The following is a 14,338-nucleotide window of genomic DNA, read 5'->3' on the forward strand; positions in this document are numbered from 1 at the left end:
CTATCAAGACTCACATTGCAATACCAGTAAAGCAGCTGCTGAAGACCCATTTTGACAATAACAGGATGGCACGACACCTGGCTAGCCATCAGTTCACTTGACCTTAACCCTTGCAACTTCTGGCTGTGGAGGGTACCTCAAAATGTTATGAACAGTGGTCAGATTGCAAACTTTGGTGAATTGCAAGCTCCAGCGCATCTGCTATACGTTAGAAGTTCTTCAGGCATATTAATGTGGCAGCACGTTTGGTTTAATAAAGGTGAACTGCAAGCACATTTTCACATCATGACCATGGCATACTCTGATCTGTTGTTGAACAAGAATTTTTGTGCTTTCACCTCATAGCTAGAACATGGTGGACAACATATTTAACCTTACTTTAGCAAGTTGTAGTTATTTGTTCAATTACTTCACTTTTTGTGATGTTTCCATGAATTATGAAATCATGCAATGCTATAATTAAGTTATGATTTTGCCATGACTGCCTATCGTTTCCATTCTGTAACCAAATTTCCCACATGTTGGATGATGTCATTAATTTTACATTTTTAAGTATTTTTTCCCCTTTATCAAATAAAATTGAATTTTTTCAGGAATATTCATGTCAATTTTCAAGTCAAGAAATATTTATTGATTAATTAATATGGGAATAATGTTAATTACATTAATAAACATTTTATTTTATTTAATTATTAGAAGTTTGAATGATTTTTCAGAAATTTTATTGTTTTTAATGTCAATACTATTTGAACCAAAAAAACCCGGTTTTTTGGTTTTTTTAAAAAAAAAAACAGTTTTTTTACCAACCCTGATTCTGCACCATCTCTCCATGATGCACTAAAAACTCTAGATGTGATATGTCGCTTCCTACGCAGTCAGGAAAAAGCTGAATAATTGCGGTATAAACTGAATTGTGTAGGAATTTTTTTGTTTTCTTTTCGGAAAGAAAAACAAGCAAATGTACTTGATTATTTTTCATGAGGTAAATTTTTTTATACGTCTTGATTCTATTTTGAAACAACTCTGAATTCAAATTAATGAGAATTATCATTAATTTTAATGAACATTGTTCATCGGTGGCCAAGAAATCAAATAGAATGCTTGATTTCATTTTCAAAAAGGTCTCTTCTCATTCTCCTAAAGTAATTCATCCGCCTTTTTGAGGCTTAGTTCGTCCTGGACTGGAGTATGCTGTAAGGTTTTGGAGACCATACCTGCAGAGGGACATAGACTTGGTTGAAGGGGTGCAGAGAAGAGCTACACAAGTCCTTATTGGCACACAGGGCTTGAGTTATAAAGAGAGACTTCATTTTTTGAATATGTTTACATTGGTTGAACACAGGTGTCGAGGAGATATGATCAAAGTGTTCAGGATTTTCAATGGGATGGATGGGATGGAACATGAACTTTTGGTACACCGCCAATCGACCGCTTTTGCAGGGGGACACCAGTGTGGATTGGTGGGGGACAATGCGGGGAGTTTTTCTCTGATAGGGTTGTTAATAAATGAAATAGCTTACCCCCTGAAGTAGTTAATTGAGACACAATTGGCACGTTTAAAAAGAAATACGATAAACATGTTGGGGTAAATCGAGAAGCTATCCATACTTAGAATAAGACAACCATAAATACAACATGGGCATTGTATAGTATTTTATCATGTGTATATATTGTTTATAATTTTAGTTTTTAATTGGGTTTTTGAAATATATGACATCCATATTTGTTATGGGCATCTTTTTCTCAGCCACCTCGTTGGGCATTTTGCCTGTTGTAGCGTTATATTTGTATTTTATTTAATACAATTGTTAGAATGAATATAATTACGTACACAAAAAAGATCGGACAAAAATTTTGAGTGAAACCCTGCTAACTTAACATCTGCTTAAGTTGACATGTTTGTCGATACTTTTGGGGTGTTGAGTTACAGAGAGTTTACTGCATATATATTAAGACGACTATAATATATATATTAAGAAGACATCAACGAATAAGGCAAAAACACAAAAAATCCTAATGCATTTCAACACCAATGGGTGTAGTCTTCATTCAACCCAAGTGGGAAACTCAGCATGATTAGTGGTTAAATATTTTTCCTCTGAAGATGACACCCGCTGGTGTCAAAATGCTGGGTTTTTTTGTTTTTTTTTGTGTATTTGCCTTATTTGTTGGCATCTTCTTAATATTATGTTCTGTACATTCATAGGCAGGCAATTTTATGGATATAAAATGTGCAGAATACTTGATGCAAAACATTTTTTGATTTGAATGATAATAACCAGACCAGCAATTCTCAAAGTATGTGCCATAGGTCTTGGGGCGGTCAGCAAGCTGGTCATATTGGTATATGCCTGCTATAAGTGCTATGAAGTATTCATAATATAATAAATATACAACCAATGTTTTGGAAATATTTCTCAACTAAAAATCAGCAAACACCCACAATTAACAAATTCCTGAAGAGAGGAAAAGTGGGTAGAAGAAAATAAAATATAAAAAAAAAATCTTATGTTTTTTATATAATATATACAGTATTACTGTATATCAGTATTACTTTCAGTTAATGTAGGTAAGTTTTTGTGATGCAGTATACTGAAGTGTCACATATAAATCATTTTAACTGTCAAGGCAAAAGAATTTAGAGATGAATTGATTTACTTACCTAAAGGAAAATATTCTCTGCTTCGCCTCTTTCGACCATTAAATATTCTACATGCTTTTCGCAAAACCTGAGGTATTCTGTTATTTGTTAAAAGTTCACTCACTTCCACTTTCACTTTATTAAAACTATTTTGCTCTTTAGAAATTGAATCATCAGATGAAGGCGATGGATCCCGATGTGATAATGATGCTGGTGAACATGAGTCTAAGTGGGATGATTGCATCCCTGAACATTGCAATGGTGATGCAGATGAGGATTCAGAACTTACACTAGGTGGTTCACTTTTATAATTTTCAATAGATAATTCTGACTTCACATCAATAGGTTCTTCACATTTTGTGTCTGTGCATGGCTTTGTACTATTTGATTCACATGAAGTGTTACTCACTTCCACCGGAGATAAAGGCTCTAATTTGATGTTGCTCACAACATTATGAAAAGTTATATTAGAAATGGGAATTGTATTTTGACTAGAGTCTTGTGTTTTTTTCTGTTTGTCCAAAATCTTATTTTGGGCAATTTTTGCATGCAGACGGTTCATAGTTTTGGAAAGCTTTGGCGAATTAGATTTGCTTTTTCCATCTGAAAAACTGGAATTTTTTGATGACTGATCACACCTAGAAGGTGAATCTGATGAAGGTGAATCACTACACACTTTTTGCGTGCAATTCCAAGAATTGCGAGATAGAGGTGAAGCTGAGTACCCAATACAACCATTCTCCTCTTCAGCAACTGGGTCAGGGAATGCATATGGGTCATCTGAGTTAAAAGGGTCTTCACTGGATGATATGCAGCTTTCCTTCTTCAAAAGTGCTCTCAGTCGATCAGCAAACTTCAGCTTACCATCGCATGGAACAAAACTCTCCTTATTTTTTTCTTTCTTAGTTTTACGTAGTTTCTTCGGCAATATTCCAGCAACTTGCATATGACTATTGCAGAATCTGAAAGAAAAAAATCAAGTCATTAATTATGAAAATGGAGATAATTTTGTCAATTAGCTCAATTTTTCAAAGCTCTTGATACAAATAGAAAAAAAAACACACACACACAACAGCAATAGAGAGAAACAATTACAAATATACACACTACTTGCCTTATATTACAATGCAGCCACAACAGAAGTTGAAGTATCAACAGATTTTTAGACATGGACTACATCTCTACATGAGTTTAAATGTCAACTACTCTTGTGATACTTCGGTCACAGTAAAGAAACCATAATATGAAAGAATTCCCAAAGAGTGATACTACTTTTCACTACACAAGAACTTTCTGTCAATTTTGGCTCATGTTCATGTCTCACCTACCTGCCTTTGGATGTTCCTAATACTTTTTCATTTGCTTTCGTCATTTTCGTTGTTGTTGCCATGTTTCTACTTCATTTCTTCCACTGATGATGCACTTTTCTTATTTATGGTTGCATTGCTTCTGTACTAAAATTAATCAGGGATGCCAGAACTGTATCGGAAAAAAAAGAAGCGGAACCGTGCCATTTTACTAAACAAGAAGGGGGATAATAGAGGAAAGGAACTGTGCTAAGGAGGCTATCATTGAAAGAAAGCGAAGAAATGAAAATCAGAGAATGTTAGTAAAGCACATACATAAGTATTTTTACACTACATAAGGAATATACTGAATGCAGAAAACTTAAATAATCCTATTACTTGCCCCAGAAATAGGCCATTTCCTTTTAAAGTTACTTGACTATGTATTGTGCATGGAAAATTACATTTTATGAGGGAAAAAAAGTATTTGCAAATTTTATGATCTCAAAAGTGAAGTTGAACCATCATTCAGACATGACAATAACCAATTCCCAAAAGTTGAAAATTTAAGTTTAAAAAATCCATTCACATTCTCTCTGGCAATAATAAAAAAGTTTGATTTATAATCATTAAATACTTAAACAACTTATTAAGATAAATTAATTACTGTTCACCTGAAATCCAAAATTTGTTCGATTAAATTCGATAGAGAATGAAAATTAGGGAGATTTTCAAGTGGATCTTGTTCAAAAAAGAACTATCCAAACAAAAATAAAAGGGATTTTTGTAAACAATATAATCAATTCTCCTTTTATAAAAGTGGAAGCGCAGGGAATTTCTCTCCCAAAACCAGTGAAATGATAAAAAACTCTGGTGAAGTGTTAAACTGCATCAAAAGAGATACTGGAAAATCTAACAAAAAAAAAAAAAAATATGCAGCCAAATAAGAGGAAAAAGTTAGCCAAATTGATAAGAATGCTTGTAATTAACAAGAAAAATTTAATATTATAGACTACCACAAGCATTCACTGAGCATAACAAAAATAAGACATTAAGCCAGGCATCACCAACAATTAGCACAAACAGTAGCCAATTATTGCCCAAAAGTTAAATTACGTCATTACAACACTCTAAATTATTTCTGCTAGTAAATTTAGTATTAGCTTCAAATGTAAAATTTTCTTGACTGCTCCAGCTTAGATGAGGGTTGAAGGGTGGGGCCATAGGTGGTAGAACTCTACAGATTCAGGTCACTTCAGCCCTCAAGAATTTATACGAAACATGCCCTCAGTAATTCCTGAATATACAAAAGAATGCATGTACCCTTCCCCATGTGCTTTATTGTGTATGCAGACATGCCAACATTGGCATAAAGTCTTTCAGTAGTGATGAATGTTGACCTTTTCTCTCTCTCCATGGTGAGCCCCCCAAACAACTTTCCAAGATGTAGCCGAGTCCCTTAGTAATTCATAACTATTCAATGCAATCCCACCTTCCATACGCCATTGTGGGTCATATATATATAGACATCTGGCAACCCTAAACCCTGCTGTTTCCTTCATATCAGAGCTCCTACCAGTGCTTACGATGAAACTTTTTTTCCAAAACAAGTTCTGCGGGCTGAACCATGTACTATCAGTACAAATGAAGCCACGTCCAGACTAGCCACACTAAACCACCTGAAAACCTCATTTTAACCCACAGCTCTGAATGATTTTTACAGAAAACATGTTTTTGCGTGTTTGAGCAACAAGTGGAGAGGCAGGTCTGGACCCAGCTTTACAGACTACCTTCGGCTCACAGACAAAACAGATCGTGCAGGTAAAGTACAGTGAAACCTCTCATAGTGGACACCTTCTGTTAACAGACATTTTTTCAAACTCTGTCAACAGGCTATAATTAACAGACACTCCCTGTTAGCAGACAAAGTTTTCCATCCACAGTTTTCCATTATTGAGTTTCTACTGGAAAAAATAAATAAAGAAAAATTAGAGGGAATGTTGCTAGTATAAGTGCCAAAACTATCATAAGGTTGCCATTCTACATTACTTTTCCATCATTTCCCTGCAATGGATTGTTTCTCAAAGTGTGTGTCGCGACTCCTAGGGGGCATCACAACCTTTGTCAGGGGCCCCCAAAGCAGAATGTTTTTCATTGTTCTGCAACGAGCCCTCGGCTGACTGGAAATGTTCTACAGTTCCCATAAGTGTTTTCAACATTTTTCTTAAAATTCTTCCAGATTGTTCTGTGACGTATGTCTCAGATTTCAGCACGTTCTGCTTTGGGGGCCAGGCAGACAGCTGGAGATATTGATTTGTGTGCCTATTTATGCTTTGAAGTGGTTCATTCATACATAAAAATAAATAGTAAATTATTCTGGAGAGCCGCAGATGAATCATGAATTGGGCAAGGGAGCCGCAGGTGAGAAAAGTTTGAGCACCACGGCAGTAATAGCTTTCGTACTTTGGTGGCGTGACATAAGGAAAAAAAAGCACTGTAAAAAAGAAGTGAAACTTTCAATTTGTCTTCACTCATCTAAATTATCTGCTGATCAGCCCCTAAACCAATCATCATGGATCCAGAACAACCTTTATCAGATGTAAAAATAAAATAATATAAATAAACCAGAGGTAAAATAATCACTAAGGCCCCTTCAGAGGACTGAGAATTCATACATTTCTTACACTTTTCAGATTTTCCAATTTAGATGTTATGATATCAGATGCTTGTTATTTGCTCATTGTCATGAACTTACATCAGCTTCGACCACGAGCTAGTTACCATATTTTTTGAATGGGGCTCAAATTTTTTCTCTGTTGTAACACTCTTATTAATGACGAACAATATATCAATTCGATCAATGATCCTTTTATAGTCCGAGTTTATTTTTTCTCAAACACTCTCACATGCATATACAAATTTATTATTATGGTAAAGATGGACACGATTTAAAAAAAAAGAAAGATAAAAAATAGTAAAATACCAGAAACTCCAAGACAAGAATTTTTTTTGAAAAAAAAGATAAAGTAAAGTAATAATATAAAGTAATAATAAATTTAAAGTAAACTCTAAGCAAATTTCACAAGTTGGAAGTTCTAAAATCCACTTTTTGAAATTGCATTAAAGGGAAACTGCTTAAAGTGAGGAATACCAGAATATGGATGCGAATTTTTTGTAATTTTTGATATGAAATATGGTCAGCGTAGCAATACAGAGAGAAAATATCGTCATTGAATCATCTCTACCAGCCAATTTATGATTAAACACCTGTATAAAAAAATGTTTTCAACATGAATGGGCTGTAATGTTTGTTTACATTGATAGATTTAGATGGCTCTTTGACCACCCTTATACAGGCTACCACACTTTGAGTCTAGGTGGTGAGATGTCGAAAGAGCTTTTCATGTAATGTGGACAGGAGGGGGGGGGGGTCACTTTCTAAAAATAAAAACTGTAGCCGCAAAAAACATCAAACTCAATATTTCTTTTCTTCCTTTTTTTCAAGTTTTGTTATTTTTAAGAAGATGGCAATAATTGAAAACTGACAATATAAATTCATAATCCGGAAGCCCTGAGAATGTCATGAAATCCGGCATAGTGAGGCCAAGTCTGGAAAGTTGACAACTCCGCACTTGTTTTGATTCAAAATAAATCCACATTTATAGTTTGTTTTTTTTTGTATTTTTGCAATAGCGGTCAAAAAGATTGCTCTGGTAGTTCTGATGTTTAAGTTATGTACAGCAGCTAACTTTTTTTAATTCTTAAAACATTTACTTTCCTTAGGGTGAAAATTCTGATGCCTTATCTTCAGCAAGTTCACAAATATGTGTGGATTGCATCATATATCCGTATGTAGTAGTATACTATCTGGATGTTATTTGGTTCTTTCTCACAAAAAAGCAGTAGCAACTATCACCACCTGCTCTCTTGTGATCTTATAATCCCATAAAGACAAGAGTTTCAGGATTCCCACTCAAAAAATCGGAAAAAGGGTAGGACACAAAAAAAAAAAAAACCAACCAATCAAACCACAGTTAAAAAACAATTTTTCATTCGAAAAATTGAAACAAAAAAATTTCATTGCACCATTTCAGTATCCTACAAGATTGACTGGAGCTAAAGCAAAATAACAGAGCTACCTACCCAGTACATACAAATAAAACATTGTATGTCACTGTCATACGTACTCAGTATGTAGCGGTGGCCAACTCTGCATATTTTAATTTATACATCTTATTATTAATTTTAACATTACATCATTTCACGATCTCTGCATGTTTGGTACCATTCAAAAGAGGAATAATGTGGCTTTGTACAATCATAACTATTATATTATTTTCATTTATCATATTTTATTGTGAGTAATGAACATTTGCTGCTTGACACATGGGTTTTAAGAGGTGTTAATGAAGTGGTTTTATGATTAATTTATTGTAGAATTAACATAATAAAACAGTTAAGAAGAAAACATCCCTCACGAGCGCTCAGCGCAGTGATATCGAACTGAAGGCAGAACTAAGAGTGTGTGTGTGTATCAAGATTTTCCCCTATATAGGCAGATCGCTCATGATCGATGACATCATAGTGGATTGATATCACCAGCATTCCCAATTCACATATCGAATCACAACAATGGGGATCTGAGATATTACTGAAAAGAGCATGTTTTAACGGGGTTGGTGCACGCAAATTTTCCAAAAAACACATTTTCCAATTTTTCAATTTTTAAATACTATGAAATTTTCTGCATCTAACTGTGTTAAAGTTTTTGTTCTACCTGTATTAAAAATATTTTTAATGTATTTTTACATTAACTGATGGCAGGCATTACACATGCTAATGTTTTTCACTAAAATGCATTTTTTTCAAAACTATGTTTATTGAGATATAGATGGCTTTTTTCTCAGCCAGAGATATCAAGGAAACAGTTATTTTCCGGATATTATGCTGAGGTGAGCTCGGAAAGAAAAGTCATCTTGACTTTTCTTTCCGAGCTCACCTCAGCATAATATCCGGAAAATAACTGTTTCCTTGACTATGTTTATTGTTAGATAAGGAACATTTTTAAAACACCGCTCATTCAAATGTATTGAAACTTTGTATGTCTCTCACCACTGTAGTGTTGCACACTTTAACATGAGGATTTTTTATTGAAATTATTTTAAAATTTTTTATGGTGCAAAATATGGGTAAATTTTGATGATTTTTGAAAAAGTTGCATGTTTTGTTGGAGTTAAATTTCGATAAAAAAAACCACCAACAATTAAAATCCTAAAAGCTTGTGTTAAAGTATGTAACACTATAGTGTTGAGGCACACAAAGTTTCATGACATTTGAATGAGCGGTGTTCGAAAAAATTTTCCTTATCTAACAATAAACATAGTTTTGAGAAATACTCATTTTAGTGAAAAACATTAGCATGTGTAATGCCTGCCAGCACACAGTTAATGTAAAAATACATTAAAAATATTTTTAATACAGGTAGAACAAAAACTTAAACACAGACCAAGAAAATTTCATAGTATTTAAAAATTGAAAAATGTGTTTTTTGGAAAATTTGCGTGCACCAACCCCCTTAACCCATTGAGCTAAAACACTGAATAATTATTGTAAAGTATGTGTTTAATCTTCTTTGAGCTAAAATGCCCTGTATAATTAAGTTAGCAGTTTTTTGTTACAGCTAAGAGGCTGAGTTATAAAATAAAAATTATTTTTTGCAGCCATGAAAGTGATAAAAACAATTTTATCAAAGTAAATATCATATAAATTTTTAAGTAATATAAATGATACTATATAATATTATAGACAAGACCTTATTTTATAAACATAAAAAATTTCAAATTAATTCAATGAGTAGTTTAAAAGTTATAATTTTTTTACTTTTTTACTAAGCAGCTGTGAAAACCATAGATTCTATTTAAATCTCCGCCGAGCTTGAAGGGGGTTAAGAATGACGCTCCTTGGAGACCACTTTCAAAACCATAGTGCAAAATAAGTAAAGTACAAGGTCAACCAGACATTTTTTACTGCTGTCCATCCTTTTTTAAAAGAAACATTTTATTGTTCAATGCGATCATCATCGTTTTTGACAAATGAAGCATTTTCATTTCTAACTCTTTGCAGAGCTTTCTAAAGATTTTTCTGCCTCTGCATGTCCTAAAAATACAGAAGACAATTTTTTGTGGGGCATTTTTTTTATTTATTGGGTCGCATCAAAATCGCAAAATCTAGAATAGGCCTATGTATCCAACTGCTTTGTTATGTAAACTGCTGTTTCACCTATACACAAAATTTGCAACATAATTTTGAATGGTGAATGATAGTTACCATAGAATGAATAGTCCCAGACCATGAGTTAGTAAATACAACATTATTTTCGCCATGAAGACAACATTTTATTGACTACTCGAAACAATGACACAAAATGAGTTTTTGAACTCTCAAACAAAGTAAAGAAAAATTAATTAACAGAATGATTCAGATACACTCCCAAATCTGAATAAATGATACAATTTCTGCTTTGGCAGAATCATTGATTGCAATATACTACATTTGTATTACTTGGCAATATATCGATGATTACCTCTTCATTTGAAAACAGCTAAATGAATTATATCAACAGGATTTGGTGGAAAAGTAGGACAAAACCAGGATAAGTGGGAATCCTGCAGTTCCCTAAAGGGCAAAGACCAGTGTAGGGTAGTTCATTTTACTTGACAGATATATTAACTTTTTTTCCCCATAAGAAGCAACACCTATAACAAATAACCAACATATATCACTATCTTGAGGACTATTGTCATTAAGAGTTAATAGCTGAGTTAGGAAAGACCACGAGCAGTCCTATTCAGTGCACATACATACTCTAAGGTAGAGGTCTTCAACCAATGGCGCGCTGTCAATATTTTGGTGGCCCGCCAAAACATTTTGATCAATTGAAGCAATATCATTCAAAAATAGGGTAAAACGAAGATTTTGGCAAAAAAAGTCACCCAGCTTCATATAGACTTATAACAAGGACAAGCTGACAAGTGTACAGTATTTAGCTTCTTAATTGGCCTTAAACGCAAAAGGAACCACACCATACACTTCACCATAAATAACTTCAAGTACATCCCATCCTCTTTGAGTGGGAGAAAGCAGAAATGAACTGAATTTTCATGGTATCGTATTTCTTGGGTACATGGTTGTTAAAGGAGCGGTGGATGTATGCATCTTGATTGGCTGGAAGAAGGATTTGTACAATATTGGTACAGTTAGTTTATGTTTTTAGTCGTTGAAGTCTTTGATCAGAAAACTTTTAGTCTTTAAATGAGTGCATGATGACGAACAGTGATAGCAAAAAAAAAGCTGAAAAAATGTTTTTTTTCAAGAAAAGTAGTCATCCCTTCATTTTTTGTCTAACACAAGGCTAAAGCAGTTTGTCTCATTTGCAATGAGAGGGTAGCCATGATGAAAGAATACATATTAAGAGACATTACGATACCAAGCATAGTGTGAAGTATTCTGGATTGGAGAGACATTTTCGAAGTGAAAAAGTCAATGAACTGAAATTGAAGCAGAACTGTCAACAGTCATTATCCTTCAGAAGAAATGAACAGTCTAAAAATTGTGTTAGTGTTAGTTATATAACAGCGTGGAAAAACCTTCGTTGATGGAGAATTTGTTAAAGAATGTCTCCAGTGTGCATTTCATGTGCTTTGCCCATCACAGGCTCAAGCTATTTCGAACATTGTTTGTCTGGTGTGAAAGCTCCAAAGCAGAACGTTTTGCATTGTTCTGCAACAAACCCTCGGCTAACTGGAAATGTTCTGCGGTAAAAATCCGCACAATAGTGTGTTCTTGCACTTTCTTAAAATACTACCAGATTGTTCTGCAGTAGCGCTAATTATGTCGCCGACTTTGACATATTCTGCTTTGGGGTGTGGCAGTAGCAAGACGCGTGGAGGATCTGTCAGATGTGTACTCAAGACCTTCAAATCCAAATGTGAAGAATTTTTGTTTTAGTCAGTAGATATGGATGAATCAATGGATGCAACAGATACTGCACAAGCAGCCATTTTCATTCGTGGTATTGACAAAAACTTCCAAATTGTTGAGGAGTTAGCTAGTGTCATTGCACTTAAGGATACCACATCAAGTTTTGACTTATATTCAAGTTTGGTAGAAACATTGGCCAAATGTGAGTTGGACTTAGGTAACATATCTGCCATAGCTACAGATGGTGCTCCCTATATGACCGGTCAGAAGAGGGGTAATCACATTGATAAAGTCAGATGCCAAAAAATGTGGAAATATGAAGATGATGGCTCTCAACACTGCATCATACACCAGGAAAACTTGTGCAAAAAATTTTTCTCCAACTTTGAACATGTAATGTCTGTTGTAGTGAAAGTGGTTAACTTCATTCGACCCAAAGGACTTAGTTAGAAATAGACAGTTTCAAAAATTCTTAGAGGATTTGGAAGCTGAGCATGGCAACATAATTTATTATACAGAAGTACGCGGGTTGAGCCAGGGAAAGATGCTTCAGCACCTGTTTTCCGTGAAGGAGGAAGTTGATGAATTCACGAAATCCAAAGAAAAACTTATTGGAGAGTTTCAAGATAAAAAGTGGGAGAGAGATTTTTTTTCGATACCACAGGTCATTTGAATGATCTAAACTACTGCTTATTGAGAAAAGATCTACTTGTCCATAATCTTTATGACGCGAAAGCATTCGACACTAAATTAGTCCCTTGGGAACATCAATTGCAAAACAAAAAGTGCATAAATTTTCCTAAATTAATGGAGTTGGAGAATAGATTTACAACTTGGAAACTGGATGATTATGTACAGTGCATTTCAAATCTGAGAATGGAATTAAGAAGCAGACCCCAAAGCAGATTGTTCTGCATTGGTCTGCAACGAGTCCTCGGCTGAGTGGAAATGTTCTATTGTAAAAATCCCCATAATAGTTTTTTGTACATTTTTTCCTTGAAATTCTTTCAAATTGTTCTGCAGTAGCACTGATTGTTCAGGGGAAGCAGATTTTCAGATTTTTGCGAGAACAAAATTTCTATGAAAATGTTTTCCTCACCATTCTCGGTTGATATCAAAAGTGTTCCACCAGAGCTACAATTAGAATTTGCAATGTGACTATGCAGTTAAATACAAGTTTTTTTAAATTCCTTCAATAATTGATTTTTATTCTAAGTATGTGTCCGAAGAAAGGTATCTAGAAATACGCAAACATGCATTTTTCATGTCTTCAATATTCGGCAGCACTTACATATGTGAACAGTTGTTTAGTCGAATGAAGAATACAAAATCAAAAACTAGAACATGTCTGTCTGATTGGCATTTAGAGGATACTTTACGAATAGCAACAACATGAATTTTAATTAACATTGAAGCTTTAGTCAAGCAAAAACAATGTCAAGTTTTGCATTAATTTAGAGATTACATCCACTCCCATTCATAATGCAAGTAACCAAAGACTTTGTGTGTGTGTTTACTGTATAAAAAAAAATCATCCATTGTCATTTTGTTTCATACAATATAAAAATACCTAAAATAATTGGTCTTACCCCAATTCAGCTTAGTTTTTTAAAATGGGAATGATACATAATGGAATCATAAAATATGCAGTATGCGGCAGCGTCATATTTTAATTTGTTGTATCTGAGCGTATGTATAATCAACCTTTGGCAGGGGGCAAGGAGTGGGATACACTGAGATTGATTGGAGGCACAAGGAATTTCTGAAAATATTTAGATTTACCAACTTTCAAAAGCATTTTCAAGTAACGGAAATGTATTAATACAGCAAAAAAGGCATTTTTTGACATTATAATTTGAAATGTTTCTTTTTAAATCATTCACAATTAATATTTGTTAAAATTAATTACAGTGAATGTTAAAATTTTTTTAAATATATTTAGTTTGTGATAGTCTTTGGGGGAGGGGTACCTCTCCCTCTACGTCATTAATGAGTGGCCCGCAGAATGCAACAAATTTCTTATGTGGCCCTCGAGAGTAAAACATTGAAGACCCCTACTCTAAGGGGAGAAAATGATAGTTCTCTATAGCAAAGATGCCACTGACATGCTATAGTGTGCCAAATACCTGGTATTTCGGAAAAGGACACATAATAATTTGGTGCACGCTTCCCTGGGAACACTATCTTTCTTTGTTCCGGGGAGAAAATTGGAGAAAAAACCTCCACAACTTTTATCTCCACCATCTATCATGATTGCACAACCTTGAAAAAGTAGTTTCACTACTTTGTACAAATGAAGCATTTTACTGCACTGTATTGCATTGATATACATGTCGGTTGTTGAAGAATAAGATAATGGGTATCTGGTTGCGTCCCTGAATGAGGGGCTGTATATCGGATTTTTGAATTTCTATTCCCTGCACAGGTTTTT

At 34.2% G+C, this 14,338-nt stretch overlaps 1 protein-coding gene across 1 annotated transcript in view; it reads right to left on the reverse strand.

Moving 5' to 3' along the window:
- LOC149065514 (INO80 complex subunit D-like) overlaps positions 1–14,338 on the reverse strand; it is a 140,416-nt gene that overhangs the window by 94,252 nt on the left and 31,826 nt on the right. The window contains exon 4 of the mRNA XM_089253729.1: positions 2,663–3,603. Within this exon, the coding sequence (XP_089109855.1) occupies positions 2,663–3,603 (941 nt within the window). The remainder of the gene's footprint in view (positions 1–2,662; positions 3,604–14,338) is intronic.

Source organism: Pholcus phalangioides, unplaced genomic scaffold (genome assembly GCF_987345545.1).
Source record: "Pholcus phalangioides strain wild (caught in Gottingen) unplaced genomic scaffold, Ppha-v1.0 ptg000039l_1, whole genome shotgun sequence".
Classification (NCBI taxonomy): domain Eukaryota; kingdom Metazoa; phylum Arthropoda; class Arachnida; order Araneae; family Pholcidae; genus Pholcus; species Pholcus phalangioides.